The following is a 19,286-nucleotide window of genomic DNA, read 5'->3' as shown; positions in this document are numbered from 1 at the left end:
AAACATCGGGGTTTTCTATGCATCCCAAAATTTCATTTGAGTTGTAGCCATTGTGGTACCTCTAATATATGTATTCATGAAACTTATTGGCACTAAACGGCTAATATTCAAAACTAAACCTGATTTTAGATTTAGTGGCAAATATACATTTCTGCAGACATTGGGTGCCTAAGTTTTTGGACTTCTTCGTTAGTTCCGCCTATATTTTGAAAATTATATTGATCCTTTGAAATCTATATTATAAAACTCGAGCTCTGAGAGCCAAGCCGGGAACCGCCTTTAATTACTCTTGTTAATTTTCAGCCTCGTAATTTTTCATTTAAAAATTCCAGCTGGATGGGTTATAGCTTTCTACCAACAAGCACTGATGGATGTCTTTTCTTCTCAATGAAAACTGAGACTATCGCGGCTGCATACATACATACGTGCACGTGGTTCGTCTATGTAGCGTTTGGAGTCCGTGATCTCTCAGTTATTTAGATTATGGGTAGACATTTATAAAATGGGTAAATTTTGCGTGGAAAAAGTTGGAAAATATTAAAATCGAATTCCGAAATTCGGAGACCGAGTATATATATACCTATATATATATATTAGGGTGGTCCAAAAAAAATTTGTATGCTGCCGCCCCCCAAAATAGTAAAGAATGAAAAATAAAAAGACCCGTATTTTTTTTTTTTTTTAATCAGACCATATTTAATGGTGCCGCCGGGGCTTTGAAATATCCCATGTATTTTGCATGGGAAAAAAATACTTTTTCGTAAATTTCATGTAAAAACCTGGAAAATGAATATATTTTAACCGGATACCTCAGTTTCTCTTCATAATTGGTCAGGGAATAACAACCAATCTCACAAACAAATATCATAAAAGTAATATAAAATATTGTTTTTCGATTTTTCTTAGATTTTCGTTTTATGGGGGCTTTTTGGGGTTCTATATGAATATATTTTAACCGGATACCTCAGTTTCTCTTCATAATTGGTCAGGGAATAACAACCAATCTCACAAACAAATATCATAAAAGTAATATAAAATATTGTTTTTCGATTTTTCTTAGATTTTCGTTTTATGGGGGCTTTTTGGGGTTCTATAAAAAATAGTTAATACGAAAAAAATTAATTATTTCATAATTGGTTGTTATTCCCTGACCAATTATGAAGAGAAACTGAGGTATCCGGTTAAAATATATTCATTTTCCAGGTTTTTACATGAAATCTACGAAAAAGTATTTTTTTCCCATGCAAAATACATGGGATATTTCAAAGCCCCGGCGGCACCATTAAATATGGTCTGATTAAAAAAAAAAAAATACGGGTCTTTTTATTTTTCATTCTTTACTATTTTGGGGGGCGGCAGCATAAAAATTTTAATATAAATTTTTTCCCATGCATTTTTGGACCACCCTAATATATATATATATATATATATATCGGCGTATATTGGCGCGTACACCCTTTTCTGGGTGTTTGACCGAGCTCCTTTTCCTGTTTGTGGTGTGCGTCTTGATGTTGTTCCACAAATGGAGGGACCTACAGTTTCAAGCCGACTCCGAACGGCAGATATTTTTTATGAGGAGCTTTTTCATGGCAGAAATACACTCGGAGGTTTGCCATTGCCTGCCGAGGGGCGACCGCCATTAGAAAAATCTTTTTCTTAATTTTCATATTTCACCGAGATTCGAACCGACGTTCTCTCTCTGAACCCTCAAATTACATCATCAAAAATTGTTGAAAATGTGAACCAATCATTTCAAAAAAATATCTGGAAAACTGCATGGTAGTGTCGCTCCAAGAAAGCCGTTCCACTTGTGTACAGACGACAGTGCATTGAATTCGGGAATTTCGGAATAAGAGGTCGCCAAATTGTTTTGGAGCAAATAAGGAACTGCTCTTGAGAAACAAAATCTTGTTGGTACAGTCAAATACGGCGGTGGTGAAGTTGTGGTGTGGAGCTGCATGATGACAAGCGGTGTGGCTTAGTTAAAATTTATTGAATCGCCAATTGATAAATGGGGGTATTTGAACATTTTAAAAGGGAATTTGAAACGGAGTACCGTAAATCTTGGTTTATCAAGAACGTTTTGGTTCCAACAAGATAACGTCACGAAACACAGAGCAAGTATCTTTACGCTTAGGCTCTGGTGCAAGGCTTCAAAACAACTCAAAACACCCCACAGTCGCTTTGAGCATCTGTAACAAGTAAGGAGGCTTTGAGAAGTGTTATGCGGGTGAAGTCCTAAAACATCGTGGCTATCCAACAATAATTAATTTCCGTGTTTGTGGTCGACCACCTTTTGTCATTTTTCTTCTAGAGACATTATTCCATCAGTGTAAAACTTTTGTGGTTTCTCGGCGAAAAACTGCGACAAGTAATTTTCACAGGCTTCTCTTGAAGCCAACTTTACTCCATTAAGGGAGTTCTGCATTGACCGAAACAAATGGTAGTCCGATGGTGCAAGGTCAGGGCTATATGATGGATGCATCAAAACTTCCCAGCCAAGCTCTCCCAGTTTTTGCCGAGTCACCAAAGATGTGTGTGGCCTAGCGTTGTCCTGATGGAAGACGACGCCCTTTCTGCTGATCAGTTCTGGCCGTTGTTTTCGATTGCTTGCTTCAATCTCATCAGTTATTGACAGCATAACCTTTCGAGGCGTCAATACTGGCTTTGCGACCATTTGTTGAGCTTCACCACCCACTTTTCGTCTCCTGTTCCGATTCGCTTCAGAAACGGTTCGAATTAATTTCGTTTCAGCAAAGAATCGCAGATGTTAATTCGGTCCATTAAATTTTTCACAGACAATTCATGTGGTACCCAAACATCGAGCTTCTTTTTGAAACCAGTCTTTTTTAAATGGTTCAAAACCGTTTGATGATGCATGTTTAGTGCCTTGGCGATGTTATGACAGCTTATGTGACGGTCCCGGTCAATCTTTTCCATAATTTCATCGACTTTTTCAACGATAGGACGACCGGAGCGAGGTGCATCTTTCACATCGAAATTTACAGAACGGAAGCGAGCGAACCATTGTTGTGCTACACAAATTTCATTGGTGGCTTGCGTGGCCTTCTTCCCTTTTTTATACAAAAATTTCAAAATATAGCGAATTTCTTTTTCACTCATTCATTTTTGAACAGCTATAACTTTTTTTCAACTTCTCCGAATTTAATTTTTTTTTGGTTAAACGAAGCTTAAAATGTCACCTTTCTAACACCATACGATATGACACAATGTGATTGGTAGCACTAGAGATAGATGACTCCAACGACATCTATTGACAAAATACGAAAATACTTTTTCGACTACCCAATATTATTTATAAAGTTTTTTCCATATGTTTTAAAACTGTACGCAGACTATCTGGTTGCTATGTTGGCATGTTACTGGAATTACTGTGAGGAATCTTATTTTATTTTGCTTTTGTATCGTAACTCAAGAATATAATGAAAGAATAAATAAATAAAATATATTTTCAACTATAAATTTATATTGAGTTTTTAATCAATTTAAAAATATTTGTAAGGTGTACGCAGATTTTATGGGCTATGACTATGTGTGAGGGAATGCTTCCGTAGGAAATTGGAGCCCACATACATACTTACATGCTTTCAGGTAGTCAGGTGGCTTTTAACCTTCTATCAACAGTAATCACCTCAGAAATGGCAAGATTGCTCGAACCTTCTTAATATGTTAGGGTCCAGCATACAGCAACACAGTATGATTAGGTTCGGTTCGTAGATATGAGGGGAATTAAGTTTCTGAAAATTTAGCTAAAATCTTCTCGGATTCGTAAGTATCTAAGAAAGTCATTAGGGAAATTAGATATTTTTAGAGGGGATACTGTGGTACCGTCAGCACATACCTTCTGCGCATTTTTACTCGTTTATCTACTTACTTGTACTCGTACACCCGGTATGAATTCCACGTGCAACTCATTGCACTTTCCTTCGGTATATAACTAATAGCTTTTTTCATTTACAGTTACATATCTTTTTTGTATTATTTTAGTATTTTTTGTTGTGCAACAAATTGTGCATTTCATTTTCACTCAACAAACAAAAGCTTAGCAGAAAGAGGAAACACTGACCTTCCTTCAACTGTCATACTAATAACGGTAAATACGTGTACATTAGTGCAGGTCAATTTGTATGGGACGATTTTTTCGTCAGCTTCGGATTGTACATAATATTAAAAAAAAGTAATTTGGGAGATCTCAAAATTTTCAAAGAAGCAATTCTTTAAATAATACGAAAATTGAGATGGAGTTATGGCACTGAAGACAAAAAGTATTATAGATAGAATACACTTTTGTGTATAATTATAAGAAAAGTAGAAAAAATGTTAAAAATAAATTTTTGAAATATTTTAAAATTTAAATGTTATTCGATGTCTTAGTTTGATTTACATATAAAAAATAACATACAGTTACTTTAGGGTTTGTATTAAAAAAAAAACCCTAATAAAACCTTGGTCAATATTCCTCTTCTTCTTAATTGGCGCTATAACCGCTTACGCGATTTTGGCCGAGTTTAACAAAGCGCGCCAGTCGTTTCTTTCTCGTGCTAACCGGCGCCAGTTGGACACACCAAGTGCAGCCAAGTCCTTCTCCACCTGATCTTTCCAACACAGAGGAGGCCTTCCTCTTCCTCTGCTACCACCAGCTGGTACCGCATCGAATACTTTCAGAGCCGGAGCGTTTGTATCCATTCGGATAACATGACCCAGCCAGCGTAGTCACTGCCAACGTGCAAAGGTCCAAAAATCTTACGCAGAATCTTTCTCTCGAACACTCCAAGCGTCGCTTCATCGGATGTTGCCATCGTCCAAGCTTCTGCGCCATACGTTAGGACGGCATGATGAGAGCCTTGTAGAGTTTTAGATTTGTCCGCCGAGAGATGACTTTACTGCTCAGTTGCCTACTTAGTCCAAAGTAGCACTTGTTGGCAAGAGAGATTCTGCGTTGGATTTCAAGGCTGACATTGTTACCGGAGTTAATGCTGGTTCCTAAATACACGAAGTCTTTTACAACCTCAAACTTATAACTGTCAACAGTGACGTGGGTGCCGATACGCGAGTGCGCCGACTGTTTGTTTGAAGACAGGAGGTACTTCGTTTTGTCTTCGTTCACCACCAGACCCATTCGCTTTACCTCTTTATCCAGTTTGGAGAAGGCAGAACTAACAGCGCGGTTGTTAAGGCCGATAATGTCAATATCATCGGCATACGCCAATAATTGTATGCTCTTATAAAATATTGCGCCTGAGCGATTCAGTTCTGCGGCTCGTACGATGCTGTCCAACATCAGGTTACACGACAGCGAATCACCCTGTCTGAAATCTCGTTTGGTATCAAACGGCTCGGAGAGGTCCTTCCCAATTCTGACGGCGCTGCTGGTGTTGAGCAACGTCATCTTACATAGCCGTATTAGTTTTGCGGGGATACCTAATTCAGACATCGCGGCATTCAGGTAACTCCTTTCCGTACTGTCGAATGCAGCTTTGAAGTCGACAAAAAGATGGTGTGTGTCGATTCTCCTTTCATGGGTCTTTCCCAAGATTTGGCGTATTGTGAATATTTGGTCGATGGGCTTCAGCCTTTCACACAATACGCTTGCTAGAACCTTATAGGCGATATTTAGAAGACTAATCCCGCGGTAATTGGCACAAATTGCAGGATCGCCCTTCTTATGGATTGGGCAGAGCACACTTAAATTCCAATCGGCAGGCATGCTTTCATCCGACCATATTTTGCACAGGAGCTGATGAATGCACCTTACCAGCTCCTCGCCGCCATGTTTGAATAGCTCAGCCGGCAATCCGTCAGCGCCCGCGGCTTTGTTGTTCTTTAGCCGCGTTATCGCTATTCTCACCTCGTCATGATCAATATTAATCTTCATATTAATTTCGTATTAATTAAATATAACATGGACTCGAAATCGATTTAGTTAAGTGGCTTTTTATTCTTATTTTATGTAAAATCCGAATCTGCTAGGAACTATGTCGGCCTAGTGCAAATACATGTAAACAGTTGCACATAAAAATATTCAGATATTTTAAACTGAACTCAAAATCATAATTAACATCGATCAATATTGATTGTTTTTGCTTGTTTTTGTGTATGAACATAGGTATGTGTTATATGTATGTGCATATGAATACAACGTACAGTACGAAGTGACTATTTTACAATAATTTTGTTTTGACCCTTCTTTATTCGCTTACATAGAATTATACCCTGGGTATTACATTCATACATACATACACATACATCATGCATCAAAATTCACTTGCTCACTCATACATGGAAGATAGCTTCTTTTTCGATGGTAATGTGTAATTGTGGACGTTTTGTATGTCTTCCATAAAATCTAGCGCTTAGTCAAAGACGTGGTTTTGTGACACGACGTTCTCGAAACGGGTTTTCGCGGTACCCAAAACTTATACACAAAATATTGTTCATCAATCTCAAGTGCCGACATTTAATTAGTTTCCCGAACATCATTAACAATTTATTATTTATTCCATACATTTCGTAAATTAAAAACCGCGATTTCGGACCGAACATGAACATTGACAGTGAACGCGAGCAAAGTAGTGATCCTAATTTATTAATGAGTAGCGATAATTGCACATTTCACGATGACGAAGAGGAAGAGGATGACGATGATTCCTCAGCGCCGGAATATGGAGAGGACGTTAAGGATATGCGGGACGTTGATTGCGGCGCCATAAGTGACATCGAAGATTATGGGGATAGTGATGAAGATGATGTTGATGATGACGACGGTGAAGACGATTTTGGGAGCAATAGTGCGCGTGGTGAAAGATCATGTCTTTTAGTTACAGATACAAAAAAAGTTAAAATTAATAGACGTTCAAGTAGTAAGCAACGGGTTAAAAGGCGGCCACAGTACTCACATGACTGGGTGGAGAAAATCCCACTCAATCCAAATAAACTAAGAAATAACAAAAAAAGAGCTAAACAGGTCTCAAAGGACTCGTCTGAAGAGGAAGAGGACTCAGAAAAAGTACCGCTAAACCAAAGAAAGCATGAAGAACGCCCACATGAGTATGAAGAGCATGCTTTAGAATTATTCACCAACCACGATGAGGTAGCAGAGAGCCAACTTGAAGTTCATACAGTGCAAGTTATAAAGATTATTGGAAACTTAGGTGATAGCTCTGAGCAAGAGGACATTGATGAACCATTTAAGAGCTTAGAAAGCCCTATAGATAACATAAAAACTACGAATGAAACTACATTAGCATTGAGTGAGAACAACGTCACTAAAAGCGAACTAGTCGTCAATCGGTCAAATATTTCAAGCGATGCCGTACAAGTGTCTGAAGAAATCGATGCAAAATGCGAAGGGCACATCGTTGCGTTAGAAGAGTTACCAGACTGTGATGTTGAGATACCTGTGCTGCCGACAACATCGCATGCAATCCATAATATACACGGAGAAGTGGTTGAAGAATTAACAACAAAACTCGATACACAAATTGTAAAAGTGGAATCAGTTACCATAGAAACCACCGAAAAGTCTGAGAAAACCGATTATCTACCAAAAGAGAGCACAGAACCAGAGCAGGATCCGGAACCAGACCCTGGCGCTAACGTTAACGTTAGTATCGACGACGAGCGCGGCAAAAATACTAGGGACGGTGCATGTTCGAGCGCGCAATGTTTAGATACAGCAGCAGAGCAAAGTGCACACATCGCCTGCCACACTACCCCTACTGCCGCCAGCGTCTTGGTGGACGAAGAAAGTTGGCGCGATAGTGTACGCGAATCCATTGAATGTTACTACTCCGCGCAGGATCTGCTCGAGTACGGACATCTTTTGAGTAGTGGCCTTAAAACACCAGACATCGAGTCTGGCTACTTTGAAAAGTCCGAATCGGACATATCGCGTGACGAAAACGAAGTGTATACGAATAATCTAAGCAATAGAATTAGACAACGTTCATTTTCTAAATCGAATAATATACCATTAACGAATATGTCCGAAAGCTTACGTTTTGAATTGAACCGTTTTAAATCGATGATCGAATCGATTGAACGTGAACGCATATATGGCCAATCGACGAACGCGAGACAAGATACATTCGATTCGGTACTGAGAGCAGAGGAAAGTTATAATGATGATATGGACGCAGAAGTGGCTGAAACAGCAGAGACTGTTGCCAAAGCGGTGTCGATAACCGTGACGGAATCGGAGGATGCCGAAGCAACTAGAGCAATGGCGATGGATGTAGATGAGGAGGATAACATCGATGTGGAGGGTGCAGTTGGAGGTGACGACGATACACGTGGCTATTGGTCTACCATTTTTGGTCAAGCCAGCCAAATTGAGGAGACTGCACCGGAAATGACGTTGGACGAACGTTTCGCCGATATACAAAGTATGCCAAACCGACTTTTTACAAAACACAAATTAAAATTTATTTTTCAAATGCACATATACTTGTATACACACAGACATATTTGTTTCCATGCAGGTGGCATCATTCCAGCACATTATTATTTATAATGCAATTAACCTAATTTATTTAACCGCGAGACCTATTAAATTGTCAATCTTCTTTACTCAGTTAAGCTTTTAGTGCATCCACATACACATATACAAGCATGCGTCTGCTAATTTGGCAACAGCTTTCTATCGCTCACTTTGATTTCTCTATTATTGCAGAAGCACATCGTGCCCTTGAACTATTAGAGGACTATCATTCGAGACTATCAGAGCCGCAGGATCGTGCGCTGCGTATTGCCATTGAACGAGTGATACGGATTTTCAAATCACGCTTGTTTCAAGCGTTGTTGGGTATGTATACATATAATATTATTTATGATATATATGGCAGTATGTAAATGTGTATGCAAGACTATCATTAATCTACGAATAATGAAAATACTAAATCGGTAAAAATTGATAATCGAAGGGAGAGTAAATAATAGTGGAGGAAAAATTATATAAATTTAAAACAAATTGAATGAATTATTTGCGTGCACATGCAGTCTTCAAGCATACATTTGAGAATTTTAAAAATAATATAACAAAAAAATCTTGCGGTATTTTTATTGAATTTTCAATTGTTCATAAAATTGGTTATAATAATGCGATTTAAGTCAAATATGCGCCGTTTTGTTCGATGACGAGTTCCCAACGAGATGCCAACTTCATAATGCCCCTCTTATAGAAGCTCGATTCCCTATTGTCAAAAAACTCGGAGAGCCAATTTTCACAGGACTCTCTTGTGGACAACTTCCGACTACGAAGCTCGTTCGCCATGGACAGAAATAGGTGGTAATCACTTGGTGCGAGATCCGGACTATACGGTGGATGCAAAAGAACCTCCCATCCGAGCTCCCGGAGCTTCTGGCGCGTCACCAAAGATGTGTGTGGCCTGGCGTTGTCCTGATGGAAGACAATTCGGCCTCTGTTGATCAAAGATGGCCTCTTCTGCATGAGTGCTGCATTCAAGCGGTCCAGTTGTTGGCAGTACAGGTCCGAATTGAGCGTTTGGCCATAGGGGAGCAGCTCATAGTGGATGATTCCCTGCCAATCCCACCAAACACACAGAAGAACCTTCCTGGCCGTCAATCCAGGCTGGGCAGCTTCACCGCTTTTCGACCACGACCGTTTGCGCTTCACGTTGTCGTAAGTGACCCACTTTCCATCGCCAGTCACCATCCGCTGCAAAAACGGGTCGATTTTGTTGCGATTCAGAAGCGATTCGCATGCATCCATACGGGCAAAAATGTTTTTTTGCGTCAAGTCGTGTGGCACCCATACATCGAGCTTCTTTTTGAATCCAAGCTTCTTCAAATGGTTTATAATGGTTTGATGACTCATGCCCTGCTCTTGGCCGATGCTATGGCTGCTACTATGCCGGTCTCTTTCGATCAATTCAGCGATTTTATCGCAATTTCGACGACAGGCCTTCCGGACCGTGGCGCATCTTCGATCACCACTGCACCAGAACGAAAACGTTGAAACCATCGTTGTGCGGTGGAAATGGAAACTGTATCGGGTCCATAAACTGCACAAATTTTATTGGCAGCATGAGATACATTTTTGCCTTTATCGTAATACTACTGTAAAATATGCCGTATTTTCTCTTTATTTTGCTCCATGTTTGCGACGCTATAACTCACGAAGGACTAAAAGCAAACAACAATTAATCAAACACGTGTTAGCACGTGAAAAGAGCTTTCCAAAAAGGTCTAGCGTGAACCGATGCGACGAATACAACTAGAACTACGCGCTTGCAAAGACAAGCTTGCGGAAATACCGCAAGACTTTTTTGACAACCTTATATTTCTATATTTTCTGAAGCTCTTTGGGAACTTTTGGGCTTGCTAAATTCATATTAATCATGGCGCTTTTACACCCTTCATTGGGTGTTTGGGTATGCGTCTTGATATTTTCCCACAAATGGAGGAAGTTACACTTTTACGCCGCCTCCAAACTGCATATGGTTTTTACGAGGAGTTTTTTTCATGGGGAGACAGAAATACTCTCGGAGGTTTGCCATTACCATTACTGAGGCAAACAACTTTTTCTATCCCTGATATTTCGTGCCCGGAGTTTCGAACCCATACACTTCCGACTAGTAGCCACGCACCAACCCAATCGGCAACGGCGGCCGTTGAAATTCGATGGGTAGAGATTGGCTCCCAATGGTGGCTTTCTGGAATCAAAGCTGGTGATAGTTCCTCAGGGTTTGTTGATCTAAGTTTGGATTTTGTTAGTGAGTTGAATAATATGATTTCTAATGTGTAGTTCTTCTTCCGGCGGATATCTGCAGAGGAGGTGGTATTATATAGCATATAACTTACTAGCGATTACCGATGCATCACATTTCAGCTTACTAAAGCGTGCCATCTACCATTTCATAAGCCCTTTGGGAGATGCGGTGATCTTCTGCTTACAGGTGGGAAGGAAATCAATACCAACTTGTTTAATCATATTTCTTAATCCCTTCCGGTAAAATGACGAGTTTAGTTCGTCATTGGTTTTTCATGCCATATCGCAAAAATGGCGAGCTACACTCGTCATGCATACTGTTGAATATGATAATAAATTTAGTTTAAAATACTGAATTTGGGAACACCTGTTTTACTTGTGGAAATATCACGGATCCCTATCACATATTTGTTTACCGTTAAAATTTCTTGGGACAAATCACGGGCGAATTGTTGTTAGTCTGTAAAATTTCAGTCTTAAAAAGTTAATGTGAGTATGGCTCAATATATATTTCTGTAAACGAAAAACGTGTTGTATATATAATACCATAATGGATAAGAGTTTTGCAGACTATGAAGGTCAAGGTGATGTAACAATATGTAAAACTGAATATTAATTAAGAATATGTAAGAATTATAAAATGAAACACGTTTTTTTAAATAACAATGGTTATTTCGTGGTCTTTCTTCATTATTAAATCATACCGGAAGGGGTTAATTCGGATAATTTTCTCCGGTAGCTCCCTCTCTCAATACTGGTATAACTCACTATTTTCAATGCTGCCAATTTTTTTGTAGAGAGTTTCATTAGGTCGCGTTTATACCGAAATACTTTTGTTGATTCTAGAATCTCTTTTGCTATTCTCGAGTTGTACACGTACCTTCCAATTGTTACTTTTATGTATACAGCTAACAGCAACATTGAGAAGAGTGAGAGCACAAAGGGTGGTGACAGAGCACGAGTATCACAAGTAACGCGGTCTTACTTATACTTATACATTAAGCGCTTCCAAACAAATATAATTTTTGGTAGATCCTTTCCAGCGCTACCAACATATGTTTATTTATACCAGTTGCTTCATCTATTCGCCACTGGCTAACGCTGGGCGAAAATAATAGGCCTATTCTTCCATTACAATTGATTCTCAAAGAAAGCTACTTAGCCTGCCAGGTTTGATGATGCCAGGAACGGGAAAAGACAATGTTTTTTTTTACTTAAAGCAAGTATTTCGATTGGATGATTGAATCCTGTAAATATAAAACAGCAACACAACAATCTCTGCATTAACTTATATTCCAATATATTTTCCTACTGGGCCTACTCACCGAGTACCTATCGCAAAGTACATTGTGCAGAAGTCTATCGATTATGGATTTTTCACCCACTTTTGCCGTCACCTCGGTATTGGCCCTCCGCATACACGTATACACACCTACATACGTACACTCATGCAGAAGATTGCACAATACTTGCCCCATGGCAATCAGCGTATTACAGGGCTGATGCACGAGGCCATGTACTCGTACATGTATTTGGGCCAAAGCTTATGAACGTGCGCTTCACTTGCAACTATCTCAATGGACGAAACCATGGCCAATATTTGTGAAACGCTATATAGGCACTACTGGGTAAAGATACACAAACATTGATTGGAATACAGTAAGGGTGGCTGCATAATTGGGATGATTCGGGTGTTGCTTGAGTGTTATGTTGTTTATTTAGTTGGTTGGTTAGCTGTCAGTTGCATTTGATGATAAAGTTACGGTGCTTATTTCTTGACATGAATGACGTGCTGACTTCTAAATAAATGTTTTGGGCCTTCCAATTGAATCCTTTCGAGGCTTGAAACATTTTGATTAAAAAAGTACCTCAATCCATCAAGTCTGTTACTTGAATGTCAGTTGCGGGAGATGTATGCGTACATACAGATATATATATAACATACACACATGCATTTGTGAATCAAGTACATCGTCGCTCCACGTCAGTATTTGAAGAAAAACATTACAATATCACATGACAATTATCACAAAACTACAATCATTCCAAAAACGCCACAGACCAATAAATGGAAATATTAAAAAACCACAATACAAAAACTCTCACTGATGCAAAGTATTGGGCAAAACTGAAGAATATACGATAATTTGATTTGAAACTTGGTCCCAAAATCCTCACATTTGTCACTGTTTTTTTCATTACCTCTTCATTTATTACGTACAATAGATCAAAATTTGCATTGTTTCTCCCAACTCTTCAAATAGGTTAGGTTAGGTTAGGTTGGTATGGTTGCCCAGGGAGTAAGCACACTTGGACGAAAAAGGATTCGTCCTTTGTGATACCATTGTGAAGGAAGTGAGGTGAAGGGAAGGACCGATGAGGTGCAGGGAGAGGGCGGGGAGAGGTGGTGATGGAATGGTTAGGAGCGTGCGGATTATGAACGATGACTATGTTTGCGTCAACCGCTTTGTGCTGCTGATGAAACTCATTATATTTTTAATGTCAGCGCCAGCTATATCAGCAGGCGTGGCAAAGAAGTAAGAGCCAAGATGCCTGAATCTTAGCCCCGCCAGAGCAGGGCAGCTAAGGAGAAGGTGCTGAGATGATTCCACCTCATCCTCCATACATCCAGCACAAAAAGGACTCGAGGTGATTCCAAGTCTCACAGCATGCATTCCTCGCGCATTGTGTCCTGTGAGAGAACCCACTACATTGGAGAGCTGATATTTTGTCAGCCTCAGAAGCTCGCCCGAGCGCCTTCGGTCCACACGTGGCCAGAAGGATTTCGCGACTTAGCACGTTTGTGTATTTGCCCAGCGCTCGCTGAGTCGGCGCGATGCCCATCTTTCCAGGAGCAGACCGCAGGTAGTCAGGGGGATCCCAATTTTCTCCCTCCGCGGGGAAATCACCTCACATGTCCCTTGTCTGGCCAGCTCATCCGCCTCACAGTTCCCCGCAATGTCGCTGTGACCGGGAACCCAGATGAGGCTGATGTCAAAAAATTCGGACGCAGTCGAAAGTGAGGTCAAGCATTCCTTGACCACTTCCGAATGCACCGTCATAGACCCGAGGGCCCTTATTGCCGCTTTGCTGAAAGAGTAAATATTTACTTTCTTGACTGTTAGTACGCATTTGAGCAGCCAATCAGCTGCCTCCGTGATTGCGGCTACCTCTGCCTGGAACACACTGCAGTGATCCGGTAACCTGAATTTTAGTCTGATGGGGATCCCTTCGCAAAAGACTCCTCCGCCAACCTTTCCTTCCAACTTCGATCCATCCGTGAATAAGTTCACCAGGCCCTGCCCCCAAGTGTAGCCCTCCGTCCACTCTTCCCTTGACGGGATGGGAGTGGAGAATGTTCCGGTTGGGCTAAACGAGGGTATACACTGGTCTGTTGACAGAGGGATGAACTCAAAGCTTCTAAGAATGCTTGAGTGCCCATAAGTGAGGTTGAGCTTATAGCTCCAGCCCCTCAGTCTGATTGCGGTACGTGTAGTGGCAATTCTGCCTGCGATATCTACGGGTACCACATTTAACATTGCGTTGAGCGCCAGAGTAGGAGTCGTTCGAAGCGCCCCACCGATTCCAATGAGTGCCGACCTCTGAACTCTTTCCAGCTTTTTCACCAATGTCGTCTTCTCTAGTGAGTTCCACCAGACTATGACTCCATATAACAAGATCGGCTTTACAATAGTATTATATAGCCAGAAAACAACTCTAGGCGATAGGCCCCGTCTTTTGCCAATTGCGCCCTTGCACCCATACAAGGCGATTGTTGCCTTCCTCACCCTTTCCTCAATATTGGGCTTCCATGTAAGCTTGCTGTCAAGGATAATACCTAGGTACTTCACCTTATCAGAAAGCAACAGAGTAGTGCCCCCTAGTGAGGGAGGTTGAGCTCTGGGTATTTTATATTTCCTCGTAAATAGGACGAACTCCGTCGTAAGAGGATTCACCGACAGGCCACAATCAGTTGCCCATCTAACAACTGCATTCAGATATCCCTGCATCAAGTTGTACAGAGTGTCCAAAAATTTTCCTCTAACAATTTGTGCCACGTCATCCGCGTAGGCAATTACCCTGCAGCCCCCCTTCACCAGCTCCTCCAACAGGTCATTTAGAACAACAACCCAGAGGAATGGTGAGGAACCCCACCTTGCGGAGTGCCTCTACTCACCTGCCGGTGGATGGAGATACCGCCCCACTCTGCCGTGACAGTTCTGTCGCTAAGCATTTTGTGGATACTCTTCAAATATCACGTTCTGTACAAAAATGTGGCATGTATTTCATTTTAATAAATAAATAAATAAAACTTGGTAATATCACAACAGATTATACTACTCAAAAAATTTCCCATTTTTGATTTTATCTGCGCTGCCAGTATTTGATTATTATTCCTTGGCATTTCCATTTCGAGATGCACTGGCGTGAAACAGTAAATGATAGAAAAAAGGTTTTTTTGAATATCGGTCGCCTCTAATAGTCATTAGCAAACCTTCCATTGCATGAAAAAGCCCCTCTTAAAAAACCAATAAATGGAAAGACATGAAGACGCACACTACAATTTGGAGGAGAAACTCCGCCAAACATCCAACAAAGGATGTACGCGAAATTATATAAATACAGGTATATATTGATATTAGAATGTGTAAATAACATTTTCTATCCCATCTCAGTTCCCAGATAAAAAGCCAAGTCTAAAATCGCATTTTCTTAAAGACTAAAATACTCATTTCGCCTTTTATTGATGTTTCGATTGAAGCGGCAATCGTTTTGTGGTGCAGCTTTTCTCTTTCACTACAATTCAGGATCATATCTCATAAGATTCCAGCAATAATCTGCGAGCACAGTGAGCTTACAATTTCATTGGTAATTCGTTTCGAATACAGCTGCTTCTTAATGAAAGCGTTTTCCGTGTTCGTCACCATCCGAACCTTATCTCTAATTCAAATGTGAGTGAGGAAAATGAAATTTGAACAGATCATAATAGAAGTCCAACTACGCTTTTATTTTATCGCGAAATTCGGCAGACTTCTTAGCGTTCCATGCATATTTTTCAACATCGCTAAAAGTAGATGGAAAAGGTCTCGATAGTAAGCTCCTATGGAAATCACACGTTGAGACAAAGACATCCAAAGCGCTGACAGCTTTCTGGCAGTGCAAAGGTGTCTTTGGGAAAACGTGGGGTCTCTCTCCTAGCAAGGTCCTATGGATCTACACGGCTATGATAAGACCCATTATCACCTATGCATCAGTGGTCTGGATGAGTAGACTATCCCTAGTGGGAGTCAGGAGGACCTTATCGAGACTACAACGCACTGTGGCCATCTGTTGCACCGGAGCTTTTCCGACTACTTCAGGCCCGGCACTAGATGCTCTGATTGGTTTACCACCACTTGATGCTTTCATCCGAGGAGAGGCCTTGAAGGCCATGTGCAGACTGAAACACAGTGGGAACTGGTACGGCCCTTGTCCGGCATTGGAACACAGAGAAGGCATGGACATCGATCCAACGATTCTCTCCATGCCCCTTGACTCAATGCCATCAAGAGTCGTACTTGAAAAGAGATACAGTGTAGTGCTACCAGAGGCTCAGTTGTGGGAAGACTCAGAAAATGAGCTCGGCAAACACTGTTTTCGCATTTTTACGGATGGCTTCAGGACCGAGCATGGCTCCGGCTCTGGGGTCTACGTGGAATCCAGCGGGACAAAACTGCACTTTGCTCTTGGAATGCATGCATCTGTGTTTCAAGCGGAGGTGTATGCAGTTCAAGAAGCGATGAACTTTGTTGTGGAAAAACGATGGAGAGGTAGATCTATTTGTGTCTGCAGCGACAGCCAAGCAGCGCTTATGGCCTTAGACAGCCCTCAAACCACATCAGGGGTAGTGAAGTCCTGTAAATCCAGGCTGAACTATGTCGGTAGACATAATAGCCTGTAATCGCGGGTAACGAGACCTCTGACTCCTTAGCTAAGATGGGCTCTAAAGCCAACTTCTTTGGCCCAGAGCCCGCTTTGCCACTCCCCTCTGCGGCAGTCACGGTCACGGTTAGCAAATGGGTAACTACTACCCACAAGCGAGCTTGGCAGGCTGAGAGAGGCTGCAGATGGACAAAACTGATGTTACCTGTCATGTCCGATCGACTGTCGCAAACCCTTCTGTCATTAAGCAGAGGGGAGTGCAGACGGCTGGTTGGACTGATGACGGGCCACTTTCTGTGGGCAAAGCACATGGAAAGGTTGGGCATCTCAGACAGTGTACTCTGCCCAGCTTGTGAAGAGGAGGATGAGACGGCGGACCACTTCCTGTGTGTCTGCCCCGCCTTCGCCCGAATCAGCCGAAGCCATTTAATTGCGGTAGACAAAAATAGAAATCGAAATCAGTTCATAAGATTGGCATACCAAATGTTATTTTTTAATTTTTTCCTTGGACTAACGGTTCAAATTTGTATAACAGCTTAAAGAGCACACCTTAAACGCCCACGAATTTTCTCGATGTTTAATATCACGGTCAAAATAAGCCAAGTATCACTGTTGAATTAAGTCTGAACGTTTTTTTATTAGATTTTGGGACTCAAGGGACATTTTGAATATTAGCTATTGCAACATATGCGCTACTTTTTGTTTGCAATACAGCAGAATTTGTAAAAAAACAAAAAGTCACATACTATATGTATGTACATGTGATAGGGGAAAGTGGGGCACCTGTGACAACTTTTTTGCGAAGCCATATTTCTCGCATATTTTTCGAGAAAAACGTAGATTTTAAAAATTGGTCGTAACTATTAGAATTTAAACTTAATATTTAACTGTCCAGTGTAAAAACCTTATTCGGCCTCTTTTTAAAAAATAGCCAATTTGTCAAATGTGGCCCGCTGGAGGGGTACCTTACCTAAAGGGATAAATACCTGTACTTTTAAGCCCTTTCAATATATTTTCTGTCGAGAATGACCTTTGGAAAGGATGATTCGTTACTTTTGCCACATCTTAAATAGTTATTTGTTTTCCGATATTTGAAACAGTAAAATCGTTGAAGCTCTTTCGGCAAAGTTGTTTAAATGGTCCGAATATGGACACATCTAAGGGCTGCAAACGGTACGAGGTATGAGGTGTCAAGCATCAAAATTCCATTATCTCTGCAAAAGTTAATGCTTTCGAGACTACAATGACATGAATGTAAACGAGAATGGGTTTATCTTTTGAACGATTACTTCGATAAATAGTTCTGAAGTCATCCAGCCAGCACTAATTAGGAGTATTTCAGTGGAAATATTCAACCACTTCAACAACAACAACAACAACAACATCCAGCCAGATTTTGAGTTCAGAGCCAAAGAACCTGGGAGGGATCAATATGTGAACCTTTCGTTGAATCGTATACGAGGAAACACATACACCGGGGGCAAATGGTTTCCACTGGCACGTACAATCCCAATCATGGTGACTACGCTTCCACGCTCTGCTGAGGGGGCTTAAGACCTTTTCGAGCAAGAGTCTATTAAAAAAAAAGGAGGAAACCGATGAACTATAATACATTTTCTAGCTAGATACTATGTGTTTTGTCTCAGATGAACTGAAATACTTACCTTAGGAGGTTCTAAGACCGCAGTTACTCCAGTTTCATCTAAGTTATATTTATATATCCTTTGGCTGGAAGGAGTATTTTTTATATATTAAATTCCCCTGAGGTTTGAGTAAAATTCTTCTACAGCTGATTTTGTAAAGCCCGAAAGTCTGACCAGGCTTACTTTCTCTGGCTTTCGCAATGAAAGAGTTGGGTTTCTTTTGAGAAAAACATAAAGCCTGTACTTACTTGCTTCTTTAGTAACATTCCATCCAACTGGAACGTTGATCTGATTTATTTTAGCATAATCATAAACAAACTTTCTGAATGTCTGGTATGACAAGCCGTATGCGTAAAATGCAAATTTCTTTATATAGTGAGCAAGCTGCTCTTCGAGTTTCTTTGTGAAGAGTTGACGCGATGAATATTTAGTGTTGTACAATAATTCATCATCCGAAAGACTATTACTACGAGTAGAGTCCACCGAAAGTTTAAGTGGACCTTGACGTTCCATCCGCATTATTAATGTTGTTCAAAAGTCATATATAAATAAGCCAAATTACTTACAGTTACCAAACATATTAACATAATTATAACATGGTGCACATTTGGCATTCGTCAAAAGTACCCCACACTCAAAAGTCAAATGTGTCCCAAATGACTTTATCTACATTCATTGTTTTGATTATTTTATTCTTAAAAACTTATTGTTACTTACCGATTTTTTCTCAAAATTGAAATCTCGAAGCACCAGTGAATAACTTTAGCCTTTAGAAAACAATTGCTTTTACTTCAAAAAATGCTTACGTAGCGATACATAAAAATTACATCACCCAATCGAAAATCACTGAAACACGTGTTGCTCCGCTGAGCATTTAACACGTTCCCTGTCCCAATACAAAAATGCAAAATTGACCGACAAGTCCAAGTTTTTTGAATAATTTGTTTTTTTGTAGTCATAGGATAGCTTTA

At 40.5% G+C, this 19,286-nt stretch overlaps 1 protein-coding gene across 5 annotated transcripts in view; it reads left to right on the top strand.

The window, feature by feature from the left end:
- The first annotated feature begins 6,843 nt into the window (after positions 1-6,843).
- The window catches only part of LOC128858483 (disks large 1 tumor suppressor protein), a 157,069-nt gene continuing 144,626 nt past the window's right edge, over positions 6,844-19,286 (top strand). For all 5 annotated transcript variants that reach the window (XM_054094804.1, XM_054094803.1, XM_054094802.1 and 2 more), the window contains exons 1-2: positions 6,844-8,405; positions 8,693-8,824. In XM_054094804.1, the coding sequence (XP_053950779.1) occupies positions 8,003-8,405; positions 8,693-8,824 (535 nt within the window). In that variant the 5' untranslated portion in view covers positions 6,844-8,002. The remainder of the gene's footprint in view (positions 8,406-8,692; positions 8,825-19,286) is intronic.

The sequence above is a fragment of the Anastrepha ludens genome, chromosome 3, assembly GCF_028408465.1.
Source record: "Anastrepha ludens isolate Willacy chromosome 3, idAnaLude1.1, whole genome shotgun sequence".
NCBI classification, from domain to species: Eukaryota; Metazoa; Arthropoda; class Insecta; order Diptera; family Tephritidae; genus Anastrepha; species Anastrepha ludens.
Note: the sequence above shows the minus strand (reverse complement) of the source record. Positions and strands in the feature narration are given on the sequence as shown.